This window comes from Triplophysa dalaica, chromosome 12 (genome assembly GCF_015846415.1).
Source record: "Triplophysa dalaica isolate WHDGS20190420 chromosome 12, ASM1584641v1, whole genome shotgun sequence".
NCBI classification, from domain to species: Eukaryota; Metazoa; Chordata; class Actinopteri; order Cypriniformes; family Nemacheilidae; genus Triplophysa; species Triplophysa dalaica.
In genome coordinates this window covers 17,810,749-17,831,675 of record NC_079553.1, presented here as the reverse complement: position 1 = coordinate 17,831,675, position 20,927 = coordinate 17,810,749, and the positions used below count along the sequence as shown (strand labels likewise).

The 20,927-nt window shown below is 36.3% G+C and overlaps 2 protein-coding genes across 5 annotated transcripts; both read left to right on the top strand.

Annotated features, from left to right (window-relative positions):
* The first annotated feature begins 5,808 nt into the window (after positions 1 to 5,808).
* On the top strand, positions 5,809 to 8,431 carry LOC130433271 (uncharacterized). The gene is made up of 3 exons (XM_056763060.1): positions 5,809 to 5,877; positions 5,978 to 7,195; positions 7,334 to 8,431. Exons 1-3 carry the CDS (start codon positions 5,814 to 5,816, stop codon positions 7,798 to 7,800), a joined length of 1,749 nt encoding a protein of 582 aa, XP_056619038.1. The 5' UTR covers positions 5,809 to 5,813; the 3' UTR covers positions 7,801 to 8,431.
* A 1,642-nt stretch (positions 8,432 to 10,073) lies between these two features.
* On the top strand, positions 10,074 to 20,255 carry LOC130432296 (uncharacterized). 4 transcript variants are annotated; one of them, XM_056761600.1, is made up of 5 exons: positions 13,650 to 14,224; positions 14,304 to 14,465; positions 17,068 to 17,161; positions 17,257 to 18,483; positions 18,585 to 20,255. In XM_056761600.1, the coding sequence occupies exons 3-5, from the start codon at positions 17,098 to 17,100 to the stop codon at positions 19,007 to 19,009; spliced, it is 1,716 nt and encodes a 571-aa protein (XP_056617578.1). In that variant the 5' UTR covers positions 13,650 to 14,224; positions 14,304 to 14,465; positions 17,068 to 17,097; the 3' UTR covers positions 19,010 to 20,255. The 4 variants fall into 4 exon arrangements, with proteins under 4 accessions (XP_056617579.1, XP_056617578.1, XP_056617577.1 ...); XM_056761601.1 differs by lacking the exons at positions 13,650 to 14,224; positions 14,304 to 14,465 and adding an exon at positions 10,074 to 10,253; XM_056761599.1 differs by lacking the exon at positions 14,304 to 14,465.
* Positions 20,256 to 20,927: the final 672 nt, after the last annotated feature.

Sequence of the window (20,927 nt, the reverse complement as noted above, 5' to 3'; positions counted from 1 at the left end):
TATCTTAACTTGATTTTGTCTACGGCGATTCAGAAAGTGACTTGGTTAGTTAGGCTGCTTTCCTGTAGCTTAGTGGTAAGAGCATTGCGTTAACTACGCCATGTTGTGGGTTTAAACCCAGGGGATTGCACATACTTATCTTTAAATGTATAGTATAATACAAAGTCACTTTGGATAAAAGCATCTGCCAAATGCATAAATGTAAATGTAGTTATTAAATTCATCTCCAACAACGGTTTCGTGTTACATTGCTGCGATTAGCTCAGCATGCATTAGGAGATGAGAATTAAATCTATTATATATCAACCATGAGGTGATGATTTTGTAGGGCTGTCAGTGGTGAGCCACGGAAAACATTTCATCACAACGTTCCCAGAGAACATCGCCTACTACCACACCAACGATTCCATGACCACGCTGAAAATCATCGCTTTCTACAATGACACCGAGGTCAACGTGATCGTCAACTACAGCATAGTTTATAACACAACACTGGATTCTGGACAGATTCAAAATGTGCATTTTCCCATTTATTTTAAGAACAAATTCAAACGCTTCCTTCACAGTGTGAGAGTTGACAGCAGCAAGGGTATCGTGGTGCTTTGGATCACACAGCAAGCAGACAGCATACAGACTAATGTTGTTCAGCCCATAGAAAATCTCGGCAATTTTTATTCAATCCCCGCGTTGAGTTATAGCATGGTCTGGGGCTTGCTTGACAGACCGGATCCGTTCCGATCAGTTCCGATTTCCGTTAACAGAACATACAACACCTTCAGACTGATCATTATCAATGCTGAAAACGTTATGAACAATGTCTCTGTGAGCAGTATTTCTGGCTCTTCCTTGAATCATTCCGTGAGCCTGTATCCTTACGAAGTTTACCAGGTTTATACCAGCAGTTCAGTTTCTGTTAGCTCTGCAGGAAAGGTGGCTGTTCTGCTCACCCACCCCTGTATGGAAACACCAGGGTGTGGATGCAACATGGTGGTGAGCCAGGTCCTAAAATCAGATTTGTGGGGTGACAGATTTGTTATACCACCGTTGAACATCACAAATGAAACTTGGCAATATTTGCCATCCTCATCGATGGTGTATGTTGAAGGACAGAATCGACATTCTACAAATGATGCAGAGTCACAGTTAATCCCATTTCCGTACTTTGATGGGAAATCAACATTCATTAATGCAGATAGCCCTACACCCCTCTGGAGTGTTAGTCCAGGCTCTGTCATAGAAATAATCCCTATTACCATGTTTGCAGCTTGCTACTTGGTGCTCTTCAATTCGACAGAAGGTGAAATTATTGTGATAGCGGAAAATGGCCACGAGGGTGGTGTGCATATGGACCATGACCCGCTTGAATCCCCTAACTGGACAGTCGGACACAATTCAGGGTATTCCTCAATTTCAATATCCCTTAGTGGTACACATGTCATTTGGCATCCGACTTCGAAGATTGGAGTCTACATGTTTGAGAGGATGAACGGGGGAATTCTTTATGGAGGCACGGCTATACCTCTAAGCAACAAGCCAGGTAAACAGCCTCATGTGATGTCATCTAATTATGCATTGTGGAGAGTAGATATATTGTGTGTGACAAAGTATGTTTGTGTTCACACAGACCTACATGGATGTCTGGATAAACCTGCAAAGTTTAATCTCGGTACTCATCCCATGACCTGGCCCGAGTCTCATCAATACTGCTTGAATGAAACATGCCAGCTCCTAACACCCAACAGTGAGGATGCCCAAACGCAGATGGTTAACTGGCTGTTTAGAAACAATTATACCGATGATGTCTGGATCGGACTGAGACGCAGTTTGCTCACATTAGACTGGTACTGGCAGGCAGGACATGAGAACATTCAAAACGTGAGCTACACAGAGTGGGCCGGTGAACATCCAGGTGAACCATGGAGAGCCATGTGTGCTTCTGGGCACCTTGATAGTAATAAGAATTTCTTCTGGAAGAGTGTGGCGTGTTGTATGAAAATAATTCCTGTGTGCTACAAAGAGAGTACCTACTTTAAGGATTTGGGCTCTGTAACTCTAGATGCCATTGTTTCTTAGATTTGTAGATAATGACCTTTTTTGTCATTTGCTTTTCATTTTCTTGATGTTGTGTTTTTCTGATTTTGAACGGCTTGTTTATCAACTGTAATATTCAATGTAGCGCATACATAATATAGAGCATATAGAGTTAAATCTCTGTTCTCAGACACTTAAATATTTCTAACATTTAAATATCTGTTGAACACAGTCTACAAATGTATATTTAATGGAAAAAGGCTTGTAACAACAACCTTTTTGCAACGACAATGACGTTTCATCTATTTAGTTCTTTTTTCACATTTATGGCGGTGGGTTTTGATATGACGTTGTAGTTAAACACAGTGACATTGCACGTAGACATGGCACCAGTGTTGGGTGTAACTAGTTACTTAGTAATTAGTAACTGTAATTTAATTACTTTTCATTTGAAAAAGTAAAGTAAGGGATCACTTTTATTTTTCTGTAATTTAATCACAGTTACTTCTTATGTTATTGAATATATACAATGCCGGAAACCACATCAAAATTATTAGTCCAACTTTAAAATGCTTTAATATATCCTTTTTACATTTCTATACTTTGGTCAGTTAAAAATATTAATTTATGTAGTTATTTTATTTGAATGAATTAAATAAGCCTTTTCGTGTCTATCCTTGAATCAATTCTAATCAAGGTTTATGTAGGCTATAGAAAGTAATTAGTTATAAGTAATTTAATACCTTTTGGTATTTTATTTGTAAAAGTAATCTAATTACACTATTAAATATGTAATCAGAAATTAGTTTGAGAGTAATTTACCCAACACTGCATGGCACGCATGTTAAAATGAAACTAAAATAAAACTAAGTCAACGTTTTGGAGCATGTTAGAAAGTATAAATATAATTTTTGTCAACCTACCTAGTTAACTAATCTGTAAAATGTGAAAAATAGTTACAATAATTAGATACAAATAAAGAATATTTGTCCAAACAGATATGTCTGCGCTTTGACACACATTACAGTTGCTGTACAGTATTTGTAATTTCCATTGTATGAATTACACCAGTAAGACAAAACGAAAACATTGGAGAGAAAACAACTGGCAATTTACTTGAGTCACAATCACAGATATTATATTAAAGCTACTGGATTTACACAGTAGGAGGGCACGGTGGCTTAGTGGTTAGCACATTCGCCTCACACCTCCAGGGTTGGGGGTTCGATTCCCGCTTCCGACTTGTGTGTGTGGAGTTTGCATGTTCTCCCCGTGCCTCGGGGGTTTCCTCCGGGTACTCCGGTTTCCTCCCCTGGTCCAAAGACATGCATGGTAGGTTGATTGGCATCTCTGGAAAAATTGTCCGTAGGGTGTGAGTGCGTGAGTGAATGAGTGAGTGTGTGTGCCCTGCGATGGGTTGGCACTCCATCCAGGGTGTATCCTGCCTTGATGCCCGATGACTCCTGAGATAGGCGCAGGCTCCCCGTGACCTGAGGTAGTTCGGATAAGCGGTAGAAAATGGATGGATGGATGGATGGATTTACACAGTGACAACAACCGATCATAATGGACCGCAACAAAACACAAAAGGGCGGCTTTTGTTTTGACAGCTTGTTGTGATACGAAATGGATGCCGGTTTGATAGTGCTAGCAATTGCTGTTGCAGTTAATATACTGTACTGCAAAAGGAAATGTTTATGCTCCTCTGTTCTTCTGTCTTTTATTGATGCAATTGGCTAGAGGCTACACAGGGTATTTTCATATCACGATCTGCTTGCCTGACGCCTGTGTTGGTGTTTGAAATGTCGAAAATTGTCCATTTCTGCCGCGAGAAACACCAGTGACGTGACGGACCCACAATTCAGTTTGCAGCTCATAACGTCACCCATTCAAAGTAAATGAGAAGCACTGAAACCCATGTGAATTGGGCGTTAGTTCTTCAAAAGTCATTTTGTGCCCTAAGGTATTTACTACAAATAACTGTGACAAACTATGTTATGCTTTGTTATTTGGAAGTGAATATGATATTTGGTAAATGTAGGATATGATCATTGGTAGGAATTATTACAAATGAGTGGAAGGAAAGTTCTCAGAATCTTCAACCATTCAGCCAAATGAAGCGAGTATGTACTTGCTTGTCCAGGATCCTATTCAAATCTAAAGAGATTTTTTTGAAAGTCAAATCTGTACGAATCTGAATTGAAATAAAATTTCCAGCACACAGTTGATCTAAGAGAGAAGAGCTCCAGGTACCAGGTATGATATTTTGCTTCATCTGAATTAATGTTTTAATATCGAACTTATGTAACGTTTTGATAAGCATCTTGCTTTTGTAAAATGCACTTACTGTACAAGACCTGTAGTGATGGTTGTCAAATGTTTATTTATTGATATAGTCATTTTATGATAACCTGGGACCAGTTCAAAAAGTTTCATTTGACTATAGTGATCAGGATTTGGAAATCCTATCTTTTGCTATCTAGGACCAGGTCATCCGTTCTACATTTATAATTCTTTTTCAAAGCAAAACTAGATTGGATAACCCTGATCCAAATACACACTTTTTCATATGACCAAATTGGGATTAGTAATACTAAAGGGACATATGAAACGGAAACAAAAGTTCAAGTTTTGAGTTGTGTTCACCTGGGAGACTTTGTGTTCACCAGCAAAGAATAACTTTTGACAGGTTCAAAAGTGCCAATGTAGTTTACAAGTTTTTTTCATGGTTGCAAGTATAAAAGCAAAACAAAAATATGCCTGTGTGTATATTACAGTTTTTAAGTTTAATGAAATTGTTATGTTTCAAAATCCACACTTCTGCTGGGATCAATGCAATCCTTTTTTGCTCAAATATACATAGTTACCGAAAAGTTTTGAACAACACATACTTACGATTTGATCTAGATCATAACCTAGGTTGTATTTTGTGATGTAATCTTAATTCATAATTCATTTTTCTTTTGAACAACCCATTTTTTTTATTTGATCCAATCCGACAGTCGAAATTCAATCAGATTACTTTGGAACGACTGGCCTCAGGGGTCATAAACATGCCAGTTAACAAAAGTCTGTGGCACACACTGTTAGGATTGAAGGGAAAAAAATACGTAAGTTAGGAAAAAGTATACACATCTCAAAAGAGAACGATAAAGTACTGTCTGTCTGAACTGTCACATTTACTTATATATGTGAGAATGTTTAGATGTCCAATCTTGCACAAATTCTTAGCATCTAGCGGTAAGGAGTCAAGCTTCATTGAAAAACTAAACGTTGATCTAGATGTGAATTATCTTATCATGACAACGTACATGCTACATTAACTCATCACTTCAACTAGCCAAATTTAAAACACTAACTTGAAATTTACATTTACATTTAGTAAAAAAGTTCGGAGAGCAATAGACTGATATGTCATACAGTAGCAATAATACAATAGGCACCAAGTAACTAGTTTCCACAAAGAGAGAGAGAGGGTTAGTTTTTTTCTCATCTGTCTGTCAAGTATTCACAGAAGAGATGGGTTTTAATATTTTTTTAATGTTGTGAGAGATGTGGTTGACCGGACTGAGTTGGGAAGTAGAATGAGTAGGAAAGCGATGTACTGCCCTTTTGAGAAATGACTTGTACAGGCAATTTGATTAAACCTAAAGATGTAAGACAAACGCTATTTTACAGTGTTGTGAGAGAAAAAATAACAGTTCTGTTTTTGCCACTCAAGAGAAGGTAGAACAACTTCAACTTCAAATTTTGTTATTTTTCTTAAATACACAGCATTCAGCATGATTTCTAGGTCCGATCCAGTCATGTTAATGATTCTTCTAATTGCATCGACATTTAGACAAGGTCAGAATTTTTTTTTAACCATTCCTTGTTTAAGTAATATTCCAGTGTGCCGTGTGCGTGTGATCCCATAATCCTTTTTTACACTCTATTTGTTGTTAAGGTCTCACAATGGTGAGCTATGGAACGGATTTCATCACAGCATTTCCAGAGAATGTGGGTTACTTCTACCCAAACATTTCCACCAGAATTCTAAGAATCACTGCCCTCCATAACGACACTACCTTCACTGTCCACTTCAACGGCACACAAACACCATCATCAGTTCTGCGCAGTGGCCAAACTGTAAAGCTGTCGTTTCCAAAAACTGCTGAAGTACATCGACTAAACTACTCCAGTAATTCAATCCGAATTACCAGTGTAAAAGACATCGTAGTTCATTCTTTTAGTCAGACAGATATAGGTACAGCTACCACTCCAGAGAAAAGTGTCCAGAGCCATGTTGTTCAACCCATCACAAATCTTGGAACGAGCTATTTGATCCCTTCGCTGAACCAGTCAGACCTTATCCAAACTTTCAGCGGATCTCCGGCACCATTCTGGTCCCAAAGATACAGTTCATTCAAGCTGATCATCATCAATGCAGAGGACACAGAAAACACTGTCAAGTTAGTCAAGGGTATGTCGGAGCGTTTTCAAGAAGACCTAAAAATCCTGCCATACCAGCTCATCCAGTTGCAGGTCAATGATTCATTGAAAATGGTTGAATCTAGCCATAAAGTAGCAGTGATTCTGACTCATCCATGTCTAGAAATTACATGTAAATGCAACATGATAGTGAATCAGATTCTTCCTACACAATTTCAGGGTCAGAACTTTGTTGTGCCGTACATTCCGGGTATAACCCTGAGCCGCTTACTTATGACATCAAATGACATGTCAACTTCTCTATCTCACAATAATATTCAGTTACAGCCTAGTCCATCAGGGTTCCTGTCACTTTCAGATCAGACGAAATCTCAATACGTAAAGGCATCAGGAAACGTGTCCCTCACACTGATCAGGCCAGGTCTTATCTTTGAAGTGATGCCAGAAAACATGTTTGCTGCCTGTTACCTGCTGCAGTTCTATTCAGACATCAAGAAAGCCTTAGTGATAGCTGAAACTGCCAGTAAAAATAATGTACACACACAAAACAGTCCCGTTACAGACACTCAGTGGACTGAGATTACCGGCACAAAATACTCTTCAGCTGAAATAAGTTTCAGTGAGTTTACAATAGTCATCTGGCATCCAACCTCAAAGATTGCTGTTTATTTACTGGAAATCTCTGGCACGACAGTTTATGGAGGACCAGCTATACCTATAAATACAGAACCAGGTAATAAAATTTGTAAAATTTTAGGGTAAAGGTAAAAAAAACCTTTTTAATATAAATATGTAAGCTTTAATGCAAACTTAAATTGTTGTGAAGCATATCATTGTGATGGTTAACATGTTAATGTTTTTATTCATTCAGATGAGTTTGACTGTGTGGTGATTCCTGGACATTATGAAGTTGGAAATGATCGTCTTAGTTGGGCTGAGTCCCTGGCTCACTGCACGAGTCTTGAACAACACCTCGCCTGTCCTACAAGTGAAGACATTCAGAAAAAGCTGTCTGGAAAGGTTAACAGCACAGAGGAGGAGGCTTGGATTGGATTACGACGTAGTCTAATTACAACAGACTGGTACTGGCAGAGGCAAACACCATCAACACCATCATTACCATCATCATCTGTGGATTACGTTCACTGGGCTGATGGGCATCCGGAAGAGAATTTTAGAGGCCTTTGTGCTTCACTGTCACTAAATGAGAAAGATGAGTTCAAATGGAAAAGTGCAAAATGCTGTGAGAAAAAGCGTCCTGTCTGCTACAAACCCTCAATAAGCTTTTATCCTTTACCCTCAGATACAACTTCCTCAGCTTCTTTTGAATTTTTCTAGCGCCACAAAATTATCTCAGTATATTTTTGTCTTTACTGGCAACAATCACTGTGGTTCCTGGTGGGAGAATGCAGTTCATTTCAATGATAAAAATCCTTATTACAGTAATCATAATGTTATTAAGAATACATTTGTAATGCATGCTCATAGAAATAAGAAACATAACAGGTCTTATTAGTGTTGTTAAAGTTAAATTAGTTTTGATTTCTTCATATTTCAAAAGCAGTTTGCTTTTTCTAAGGCCTGATCTGGGCTGAATCTGCATGAAGCAATTGTATTTCTTGAAGAACCTAATAGCTCTAATATCTCCATGTAGGATGCAGTAACATTTACTTGCCTTATTTATGACTATAATCAAGTTTTTTCTCTAAAACCCATACCATCAATAGATTCCTGGCATATTCTTACAGAAATCTCAGCTACCTTTTGAATGAGTGTAAAATATGTTCTCATCATAAAACACATAAAGTTTGCTCATATAGTCACTAGTCATAAAGATGTTTTTATTAATATTGGAAGTTTAAATAATACATTTTATTATTTATTTTCAGGCTTGATTCTGTAAAACTGCTTTAAAACAAAACATATTGTAAAAAGGAACTATGCAAATAAAAATTATGTAATCTTGTCATGTTGTGTTGCCTTAAGATTTCAAGGATAACTATAGTTCGTGGCATACACACGAAATGTAGAATCTATTGATTTGTGTTCATGGACACAAAAAAGTTAGAAAGAGATGATTCTTTGTAGAACCAAAAATGTTTCTTCTATGGCATTGCCTTGAAGCACCTTTATTTTTAAGAGTGTAACACCACCTCTAAACCCAACGTTACAGGGCCAAAGTCAAATCATAATAAAATGTACAAATGAGTTTGTAGGAATTCACACGAATAATCCACCTCTTAAACAGGTAGCCTATACAAATTACCCTCAGATTGCTTTGATATACTGTATATTTATACATATGAAAATCAAAATCACACAAAAACCGCTTTAAACCAAGGTAGATGTATTTGCTCCCAGCGGCCTTCTCCAGATTCTCTGGTGTTTTGTTCTGCCCTCCCTGTTGTTGTTGTTATAAATTCAATGTGATGAATCGTTGACTCAGTCAACATGAAATGCTTAAGATAATTTTGAGGTTACGACCACAATGGTCGCACAGTGTGACAGTGAGATAAAAGTGTGTCAGAAGAACTCTCTTTGACTTTAAATGCTGCCATTCATTTATTTTTATAAGCATAGATAATACAGAGGAGGTATATTCTATATTCTATATTCTATCTCTATATTCATTTTAGTATTCCTAACATTAAGGCCCAGTTTCACAGAAACGGTTTAGTTTAAGCCAGGATTATGCCTTAATTGAATTAAGATATTTATGTTGTTTTTATAAAAATGCTTTAGAAGAATAGATTACTGGTCTACATCTTGAGACAAAAGCACAGATATATTTTAAGATATTTCTAGGAAAGTTGTTTTCAGTCAGGACAGGTCACCTTAAGCCTTTTCTGTGAAACTGAGCCTAAATCTCCAACTAATAGCTGTTAAACATACACATTAAATAGTGAAATTGTTCACAGTCTAAAAATGCAAGTTAGCCCTGTAACAATGACCTTCCATGCGACAACAATGACATTCTCTTTAACTCCACTCTAACGTTAATGGGCGGGACTGCAGTCATGATGTTTTTCTAAAATGTTGAAATGAAAGTATCAGCGTTTATGAACTTTAGGCAAAATTTAATAAAGTATTGAAGTTGTTTGGTGTCGACCTTCCAAATACGGTCAAGAGTTAAGTGTACACTATAAAAACTGGTTAAACAGGTTAGTAAATTACAGTTTCTCATGAAAATAAATAAATGATGAAGGGTAAATATATAGTTTTATACATACATTTTATTTAGACTATCTAAACATATTGATTCATTTTTAGGAGTTTATAAGTTTATAAAATAAATCGTAGAAATACAGAAAATAAAAAAGTACAGAATGATTGTATTTTTCCAAACATTTGACATGTGGTGGTGTATTTTAATGCTGCACACAATTATAAAATACAATTATACATTTATTATTGTAACATATGACTTTTGACAAACAACATTGAAATAATATAAATGATTGTCAATTATTTTAATTACTTTACATGAAACAACCCTAATTACTATATTAAAGCTACTTTGATAACTGTGAGTTATTAACCTAGATGCAACAGTTGGAAAATAGTTGGAAAGGTAAACAAAAAATGTGGGCGGTGACAATTGGTACGAATTAGTGGCAGGAAAGTCCTCAATATCATCTCAGTCATTCAGCCAAATGAAGCAAGTATATGTACTAACTATCTCGTGTAGCCAGGAACTTATTCAAATCTTTTTGACAGTCAAATGTGTAGAATTGAAATAAGATTTTCAGCACACTGTTGATTCTACAGAGAAGAAGAGCTCCAGATACCAGGTATGATATTTTGCTTGAGCTAAATTTACTGCAAAGAGAAATGTCGTGATGAACAGCTTAGATTTATGGAACAAAACTAAACTTATTGTGTCACTTGCCATGTAAGAAATAAGAATGCCTTTAAAATGAAACGTAAAGGTTTTAAGAGCAGAAGAAGAAAATGATGATAAGACAAACAAGCACTGTGTGCAGATAATTGTCAGTGAAAGCATATTGTTTTTAGAAGCAGTAGATGGGTAGTGTGTTTTGTTTTAAGACATTTGTGCACTGTGTGTCTCAACTACGATTTGGCAAGTTATATATAAGTATGTTATATATATAAGTATATATAAGTTCAGATTCAGAATCAGAAAGAGCTTTATTGCCAAGTGACTTTGCACATACATGGAATTTAGTGAATTTGGTGACAGGAGCATCCAGTACACAGAAACAGCAATAACGACAGAACACAGAGACCATTACACAATAGAATAAAAATAAGGGCATTTGGGTATAAAAAATAAGAAAATAAATACAATAAACATAAGATAAAGAGAGTAAAGCTATGTGTGTGTGTAAATATGTATAATTACAAGACAAGACTATTGTAGTACAAGGTATGTGCTATATACATCATAGTGAAATTTAATTTACAGAAAAAGTTGTATAAAAAATGGATAGTGTTTTATTGCACGGTTTACTAACTGTTCAATAGGTAGATGGACTGAGGGAAGAAGTTGTTTTTGTGTTTGGTTGTTTTGGCGCTCAGAGCTTTGTAGCGCCGACCAGACGGCAGCATTGTTATAGATATTGGCTTGGATGTGAGAGGTCCAGGGTGATTGTACAGTGTGAAGTTAGACATATTTATCACGTTTGTAAGTCAAATTGTACTTTCTCACGTTAAAATGAATTATTGTCTCATAAACCTGGTGTAAATACAAGAGGGGAAATACAGTAGTAATGTGATTACACCCCTGTACATTTTTCAGTTTAACTGATAACACCGATAAACTGAAAAGAAACTGATTTCTTTTACTTATTTCAGATTTTTGAATGGCTAGTCCTTTTGTTGTATTTTAGATCTGTTACTTTATGACAGTGGCATGACATGCCAGCTTACACTAACAAAAGTCTGTGGTGAACCCTAATAGAATTGAAGGGAAAATCGGGCAATAGCAAAAAGTATAAACATTTCAATAGAGAAAGCTTAATAAAGTGCTTTACATCTGAACACATTTTTCTTTTATGGGCGAGGATGTTTAGATCTTGCACATGTTCTTAGCATTGTGAGGTAAGAGTCAAGCTTCGGTCAAAATCAAAACGCTGATCTAGCTGTGAAATTTCACTTCTAAATCATTGTGAAAAAAGCAATGACTTATTATTAAGACTGTCAAACGATGAATCGCTATTAATTGCATCCAGAATAAAAGTTTGTGTTTATATAATATATGTCTGTGTACTGTTCATATTCATTTTGTATTCATAAAAACATACACATGCATATACTGTATTTAAGAATTATATAAAATAAACGTTTGTACTTCATTTCAATTATTAGTAAATATATATATATATATATATATATATATATATATATATATAAATATGTCCTAAATATATGTGATGTGTATGTTTTTGTGTGTATAAAAGAAAAATGAATATGCACAGTAGACAGACATATATTATGTAAACACAAAATTGTATTGGATGCGATAATTATTGTTGTTGTTTTATTACTCTTCATTTAGGAAATCCGGGAATGAAGCAATTTAAATGAAGAGCAGTATGGGGCTTAAAATTTGTGCTTGAACATAACATAAATACATGACATTGTCTTTTATGAAAAACATATTTATAAAATTTACATTGTAATAACTTTCAATTCAATTTTATTTATATAGCCTATGTCGCAATGTGCATTATTCCGAAGCAGCTTTACTGGAGAAAATAAGAAAAACAGAGAAAAAGGTAAAACACAGCACAGTGAATAGTGTTTATAGAACAAGTAAGAACATTGTGTTAAATAATATCTAATAAATGAAGTCTCCCGGTGGTTTATTTAGGATATTATGCATTAAGTGAAAGCTTGGCTGAAAAGATGTGTCTTTAATCTATATTTAAATTTGGAGAGTGTGTCTGACCCTCGAATAGTATGGGCAAGGCTATTCCAGAGTTTACGTGCTACGTATGAGAAAGCTCTGCTCCCTTTCGTGGATTAAGTTATTCTAGGTGTTATCAAAAGTCTGGAAGTTTGAGATCTTAGAGAGCGTGATGGGTTGTAATGTGATAGAAGCTCTGTTGAGTCTGTAGGGGTTAAATCTTTAAGGCTTTATAAGTAATTAAAATAACTTTAAAGTCAATACGATACTTAATGGGTATCCAGTGAAGGAATGATAACATTGTAGTTATGTGATAGTATTTTCTGAACCTGGTTAGAACTCTATGTTCTCAGCAGGAACCTGGTTAGAACTCTATGTTCTCAGCAGGACCGGACTTAGGAGGATGGGGGCCCCTGGGCTTGAGTTGTTTTCGGGCCCCCGCACTATTTAAAATCATGTGTTTGTAAACATTAGTAAATGTTTTGACTAACAATGACACTTGTTCATTGGTTTATACGTTTATAATGCTTGTTATGACAGTGGAAGCCATACGTGGTGCGTTTCTTCCATGTGGGAAGTTTCAAACATACATACACAAATGTATGTGTTGTCCCTGTGTTTCTGGAGGATCTTGATAGGTTATACATCTTGGATCTAAAATTTGGGAACCCCAGTATTAACATGAAACCAACAATGAGATATACAGTTGTCAGCATTCAATAATCTTGTATATTGTTAGCTTATGCCAAATGCAATTTTTCATAGTTCACGGTGCATATTCAATGTTTGAAAAAATATAAGTAAATACTGAAAATGAAGGTCAACAAATGCAGACAATTCCATCAGTAAAGCATAATGACGCATTTATGAGTTTGAAATGCACTTTAAAATAATATTCATAATAATGAGAAGAAACGTCTTATTATGGCTTAAATAGTTTCAGAATAATGAGATGGGTCCATAGTTTTGTAAGGTCTATTTAACTGAGGTTGTGCAGGGCTACTATAATAATAGGATACATCGTTTTAATAAATTTTTACCTATACTTTCTACCGTCTGTCAAATGCATAAATGTAAATGTAATACCTAACACAACATCATTTTCATGTCAAATTTTTAAATGTAAATCTAAGACATTGTTAAATGCAGCTCATAGGGCTATAAATCCATGAATGGTATAGCTGCAAGGTATCATCTTAATTTAGCATTTATTTTTTGCCGGAGAACTCAATGTCAGACATGAAATAACTTGCATATAAACGCGGTTTGAAACAGCACGAGCAGTTTGTCACTTCGCGCGTCCCGTAGTTCGGTTGTTTTAACTTTGTCGATTAGTTAGCAGAATGTATTTATCTACAAGGATGGATTTAACAGTATTTGCATTTTATTTACAAGAACCGCTTATGGTCACAGCTAAAACACAACACTTTTCATAACTCGTTTTCAGTAAAAGCAAAGAAAGTGTAACAACAAAAAAGCTAACTTGGTAGAATCTTCTGCATCCACTTATCGATGAAACGATCCGTCGGACTGTGAGCCAGCGTTAAATGGAAAATGCGGAGTGGAATCAGTTTTCGGATCTTTAGTGGTGTGATAAGAGAAAGTTTTTCGCGGGGATGTGAATCCTCACTACTTACGTACACTTCGGAATCGGCTACCATTCTATTTTACCTACCAAAGGGTGCCAGCCTGTGAGGGCAAATGGGCAGTGGCTCAAGCCACCTTGTGAACTGGTTCCGGTTACCGTAGGTCCGTGAGTTTCAAAGGAGAAATAACTGAAATACAGGAAAAATAACTAAACGAGAGGGTGGCGGGAGATGGGTGTGAAAACTGGAGTGGTGACAGGTATGCTCTGGATTCGCTGCCTAAAGACCATATGGTGTGGTGCCATAGGTAAATAATCATTATTTCCATTTGACTAAATGCTGCTCTTTCGCGTTCTTGTCTCTCAGTTTTTATGTTTTCTTTTTAGCGCTGCACTGCAATAGCTTTTGTCAGCAACTATAACAACGTCCTAATGCAGAGACAGGTTTCAACTGCGATAAACGTGACGGATATAATCCACAAATAACACATCAGGAAACGCCAACATGACTGACGGAAAGTTTAGCCAATTAAACGACATCAGGCAGATGTAAGGCAGTGCTTTTGAATCGTGCTAGACCAATGAACAAAGTTTAAATGAAAAATAAAATGACTGGCAAATAACTAAACAAATCAAATGAACGAGAAGGGCGGGGCTCCTGGGCTGGAGCCCAGTCAAGCCCTATGGTATATCAGGCTTTGGTTCTCAGCTATGTTCTGACCTAGCTGAAGTTTGATTACAGACAGTGGTGTAGTCTAGTTTTTTGTAGTGAGTATACTATGATTCCCCCCAGCCTACTCATCCGTCCCAGGTCGACAACCCATGAGCACCACCACACTCATGAATGCAATGCCTCTATATGTAATCAAGAAAGATTTATTGCAAGCAAGATTTCAATAGCCAATGACAGCTGTGGGACTTGCTGGTTTTAAATCAGTCAGTTAAGAGTTTTATTTATGTATACAGTCACTAAAGTACAGGTTTTATCAGCTGGCAATTTTCAATGCACATTAGTGATCCACGGGAAAAGCTATTAAGTATTTCTACATAAACCCATCCTGCTAAAAATAGTATTACATACATTCTAGTGGTTTTCATTTAAATACCATTATGAAACACATTTCTTTATAATTTTTTATTTTATGCCTTTTCTATTGATTCCCATCTGCATCTCTTGTGTTTTGGGCAGGGTTCTATTGTTTTTTTAAGCAGGGCAACTACATAATGTAAAGAATATCTTGTGAAAGTATAAACTTTAGATTTTGATTTAGTTTAACTAAGGCCAAGTCAGAGACTTACAGTAAATCATATTGAAAAAATGGTTAAAATCAAACTCTGATACTCGTCCCTAATAACTAGATTTTTCACACACTTATGTAAGTTGCATCTATTATTGACATTGATAGTGAACTATAATAATTAACAATGAACATTTGTGCAGTTTTATCAAGCACCTGTTGCACCTATAGATTGCTGCCAGTGTCTCTAGCTTGACTTTCACAAGGCTTGTAAGGAGTTCTCATCTCTTATCATCTAAAACAATTATAAACATTGTAGAATAAGTTATCTCTACCTTTCTCCCTCATTTATTGATTCAACACACAAACTAACGTTTGTGAAGTTGGCTAGTTAGATACAATTTAATATGCCAGCAGTCACAATATGACTTGCAGTTATGTTAATGATAACAAATATGCTCGTTTTATTAAAGACTACACAGTGGTTTTAAAAGTGGGATGAGTTAAAGGCAGAAAGTATAATACACGGGCGAACAGTGTGCACATTGCGACCCCGGAACACTAACGCGAGGAGTGGGGACCCCGCGAAAAGCATCGCATGAGCCTCGTCGGGCTCATTGTCTGTAACACCTGCTGCAGCTGCACGAAGCGCCAGTAGCTTCGGGGGCAGGCTTACGATAACACTGATAGTGTAAATGCTGCCTTTAATGACCTCTTTGATTTCATATCTCCTGGTTGCACCAAAAGTCAGTGGATCGTACTTTTCTGACACAAACGATGTTGTTACGTAACCTTGCGCTTTTTTAAGTGGGTATACGGAAATTCTTGATCTTTTCTAGTGGGTATACGGCGTATACCTGCGTATCACGTAGACTACACCACTGATTACAGATGATGCAGAACAACCATTAAAATAGTGCAGTCTTGAGGTCAAAAATGCACGAATAAGATTCACTTTATCAGCAACACATAGAATATTTTATAACTTGGCAACATTTCTAAGGTGGAAGAAGGCTGTTTTTGTGACATTTGAGATGTGGTTTCCAAATGACTGGTTGCTGTCTAATGTTACGCCTAAGTCTTTAACTGTAACTTTAACTTTGTTGGAGTAACAGTGCAGCCTTCAATTTGCAGGTAATAAAATAAATGTTCTGTTTATTAAAATTGAATAGAAGGAAATTAATAGTCATCCAATGTTTTATATCTTCAATGCACTATGCCAATTTGGATAGCTGGAAGAAATCATCTGGTCTTGATGAGATATATAGCTGAGTATCATCTGCGTAACAGTGGAAGCTTATACCATTTTTCTAATAATGTTGTCAAGGGGCAGCATGTATATGGAGAATAGCAAGGGTCCTAAAACCGATCCCTGAGGTAATCTATAATTTAATTGCGTTACATTTGATGATTCCCAATTTAGTTGGACAAATTGATATCTGTCTTCTAAGTAAGATCTGAACCATTGTAGTGCTTGTCCCTGAATACCGTTATAATTTTGTAAGCGATCTAAATGTATGTTAAGGTCTACAGTATCGAACGCAGCACTAAGGTCAAGAAGGACTGAGACGTTACCTTTATCTGATGCTATAAGCAGGTCGTTTGTAATTTTAACAAGCGCAGTTTCAGTGCTTTGATGCCGTATAAAGCCTGATTGAATTTTTTTTTATGCATGTCATTATTTTGTAAGAAAGAGCACATCTGAGTGGACACTACATTTCTAGTATTTTCGACAGGTAAGGGAGATTTGAAATCGGTTTGAAAACTTTGATCAGCTTTTACCGAAATGTGATGTTTGATGACTCTTCCGCTATAAAGGACCTTGATTTTTACACACAAAATATGAGACCTTGTTTTAGGAAACAAAAAAGTTAGAACAGACAACTTTTTTCAGTTTGCCATTTGTTTCTTAGTCTTTCCTTCAGGAATACACAGCAACCAGCATGAACTCAAGGTCAGATACGGTCATGTTTGTGATTCTTCTGATTGCATCATCGTTTACCCAAGGTCAGAAAAACACTTTACTATCATTTGGTTTTGTTTAAATGGACCATTGCTATATTTGGATAAACTATCATTTTTACACTCTATTCTTTATCAAGGTCACACGATAGTGAGCTATGGAAAAGAATTCATCACAGCATTTCCAGAGAACGTTGGTTACTTCTACCCATACAGTTCTTCTAGAGGTATAAGAGTCACCACCCTCCACAGCGACACTTTCTTCACTGTCTTCTACAACGGCACACAAAAAACAGTAACATCCCTACAGCAGGGTGAAACTGTGTTTGTGTCGTTTCCCAAAACTGCTGAAGTACATCAACTAAACTGCTCCAGGAATACAATCAGAATTACCAGTGAAAAAGACATTGCAGTTCATTCTTTTAGTCAGACAGATATAGGTACAGCTACCACTCCAGAGAAAAGTGTCCAGAGCCATGTTGTTCAACCCATCACAAATCTTGGCAGGAGCTATTTGATCCCTTCGCTTAACCATTCAGACCTTGTCCAAACGTTCAGCGGAACCCTGGCAACCTTCCGGTCCCAAAGATACAGCTCGTTCAAGCTGATCATCATCAATGCAGAGGACGCAGAAAACACTATCACCATTTTTAAGAAAATTTCAGGCAGTGTGCAAGAAGAAAAGATCAAGATCTCATCATACCAGCTCATCCAGATGCAGGCCGATGCTTCACTGATAAAGGTTGAGTCTAGCCATAAAGTAGCAGTGATTCTGACTCATCCATGTCTAGAAATTACAACCTCATGTAAATGCAACATGATAGTGAGTCAGATTCTTCCTGTACGATTTCAGGGTCAGAGCTTTGTTGTGCCGTACATTCCAGGTATAACCCAGAGCCGCTTACTTATGACATCAAATGTCAAGTCAACTTCTCTATCTCACAATAATGTTCAGTTACAGCCTAGTCCATCAGGGTTGCTGTCTCTTTCAGATCAGACGGAATCTCAGTACGTAAATGCGTCGGGAAACGTGTCCCTCATACTGATCAGTCCAGGTCTTATCATTGATGTGATCCCAGAAAACATGTTTGCTGCTTGTTACCTGCTGCAGTTCTATTCAGACATCAAGAAAGCTTTAGTGATAGCAGAAACTGGCAGCAAAAATAATGTACACAAACAAAACATTCCTGTTACAAACACTCAGTGGACTGAGATTACCGGCACAAAATACTCTTCAGGTATAATATCTTTAACAGAGTCACAAACCTTCATCTGGCATCCATCCTCTAAGATTGCCGTTTATATTCTGGAAAACATTGACACCGCAGTTTATGGAGGACCAGCTACACCTATAAATACACAACCGGGTAAATTTGTAAGAATTCACTTCTGATTCCGAATAAGACATACATTAATACAGTTGTAAAGCACATTCATGATGATTAACATTTTTTATGTTTTTATTCAGATGAGTTCGGCTGTGTGGTGATTCCTGGACAGTTTGAAATCAGAAACGAGCCTCTTAGTTGGACTGAATCCCTGGCTCACTGTACGAGTCTTCAAAAACACCTCGCCTGTCCTACACGTGAAGACATTCAGATGGATTTGGTCAATACGTTTAACACAACCGAGGGTGAAGAGGCTTGGATTGGCCTGCGACGTAGTCTAATGACTACAGACTGGTACTGGCAGAGGCAAACACTATCAACAACATTATCGCCCTCATCATCTGTGGAATACGTTCACTGGGCTGATGGGCAGCCACTTGTCAGTTTTAAGGGCCTTTGTGCTTCATTGTCATTAGATCAGGACGATGAGTTCAAATGGAAAACTGCAAAATGCTGCGAGAAAAAGCGCCCTGTCTGCTACAAACCCCCAATATATCTTATATGAATTAGTAAACATATTTCAGGTTCAAATATAGCACCATAAATATATATTTGTGCATTTTAACATCGCTGTCTTTACTACGTCAACTATAGTTGCTAAAACATTACTGTAGTACCTTTATAATCCTCATTATCAAATTCCTGTATTCTTAATGCAAAATGTTATTGAAAGAAATACATTTCTAATTCCTGTTTAAATATGCAGGTTTTCTGTTAGCTTGGGATAGTGTTGGAATTTAGTATGAAAACATAAAGCAACAGGTCTTCTAGGATTTCTAAGTTACACTCAAATATAGCTATTATTGAGCTTTTCTGAAAAATTTGTTAGAAGCTAAAGGCCTACCTATGTTTTTCAAAGCACATCATACGAAGAGTTTATTTGCAAAAATAGATAATGCAGTTTAAAAAAATCTTCAAAAGCCATGTTTTTTTATCGTGTTTTATTGTGTTAATTAGCTATATCTTTTGAGTCACTATTACTTAATCAAAACAACCCAACTTCAGTTTGATTGACATTACTTGGAATGCACAATGAAATATGATTCTTAAAAACGCAGTTATCTGTTTTGCAGATGAACTCTTCCCATGCTTATCAGCTTTTTCTCTAACCCAACCATATTCAGATTGCCAGCACCCAGGAGCATAGTTTTGTTTGAACATTAAGGGGCTTTCATTAATCATTGTATTCCCTACATGCAAATAGCATTCTAGAAACATTTACTTTTATGTCTTTCCATAGTCTATTCTAGTTATAAATTTAATACATTTTAACAGAATATAAACAACTATATAAATTCATTTGAGTCTGTAACGTGTTTAAAATATAGTCCATAATAAACTTCAATAGGCCTAAAATAAAAAGTATAATAGTATAATATTCTGTGTAATGTCGATAGAAAGTTAGTTGTAAAATAACCTGTAAATTGTAGACTGTGTGGCATGATGTGTATGTATCAAACTTCCAACATCCACAGCCTCTTTTGTCAGTGCAATATTTTGAGGCAAACTGTTGGTGGCGGTAACGAGCTTTATTGCTTTCCATCTCCGAATTAAACAAATCACAAGGCTTGCGTTTATTGTGCAGTTTTGTTTACTGTTAGCCTAAGTTGTATATTTTCTCAATTTCTACATATTGTGACACTTTAGACTTGTTCTTAAATGGTAAGACTAATGGCAATTATGAATATGTGTTAACAAATCAGGTTATAATGGTTCTTATGTTTGCCAAATAAACTGCTTGCCTTTGCCGATGAAGTTTTCTTCTTTTTTATGTTTAATGAATTAGATTTTTTGTCTGAATGTTCATTTCGAGGTAATATTTCTTAATGGCCATCTTTTTTATTTCAAATATTATTTCAGTGTGGCGCACACGTGGCTCCGTTGATAGCGCTGTTCTCTATTTTTTTGCGGAGCCTAAGCTTCACTCTAAAAACATTAGATATTTGTTTAAACTTATTTAAATATTTTCATAATTTAAATAGCCTATCTCTTCAAAATAGTAAATCGTATAGCCTACTTTTTGTGAACCAATGTCAAAGTTTCCATATTTCTCTCATGTTTACGGGCGAGTCTTCAAATATGACGTTTTTTTCTGGATTGCGATGACCTTGCCTGCGCATGCTGAAATTAAAACAAGGTATATTAACCATATATATTTTAATCATATAAACATTATATGTATTAAACCATAGCCTACTGAAAATAATGTTTTGTGTCAACATTCTGCAGTTTAAAATCAATTTGTTAAACTGAGTATGGAAAAAAGAAGTGGCCTATAGGTTTAACGTTTTAATTGTTGTTGCTAATATGTTCTGTGAAATTGTTGTGAAATTGACGATTAGTGAAGCAGCCGAAAAGCAAAGGGAGGTCGCTTTGATGAAGATAAAGTCGTGGCCGTAGCCCTATGAGGTCACCGAGGTCCG

Bases quoted from the DNA above. Each gene is read 5' to 3' on its own strand.
- LOC130433271 (XM_056763060.1), top strand. From the start codon at position 5,814: ATGATTTCTAGGTCCGATCCAGTCATGTTAATGATTCTTCTAATTGCA. The intron at 5,878-5,977 runs GTCAGAATTTTT...TTTGTTGTTAAG, and splicing joins TGCATCGACATTTAGACAAG to GTCTCACAATGGTGAGCTAT. The intron at 7,196-7,333 runs GTAATAAAATTT...TTATTCATTCAG, and splicing joins ACCTATAAATACAGAACCAG to ATGAGTTTGACTGTGTGGTG.
- LOC130432296 (XM_056761601.1), top strand. From the start codon at position 17,098: ATGAACTCAAGGTCAGATACGGTCATGTTTGTGATTCTTCTGATTGCA. The intron at 17,162-17,256 runs GTCAGAAAAACA...TTCTTTATCAAG, and splicing joins TGCATCATCGTTTACCCAAG to GTCACACGATAGTGAGCTAT. The intron at 18,484-18,584 runs GTAAATTTGTAA...GTTTTTATTCAG, and splicing joins ACCTATAAATACACAACCGG to ATGAGTTCGGCTGTGTGGTG.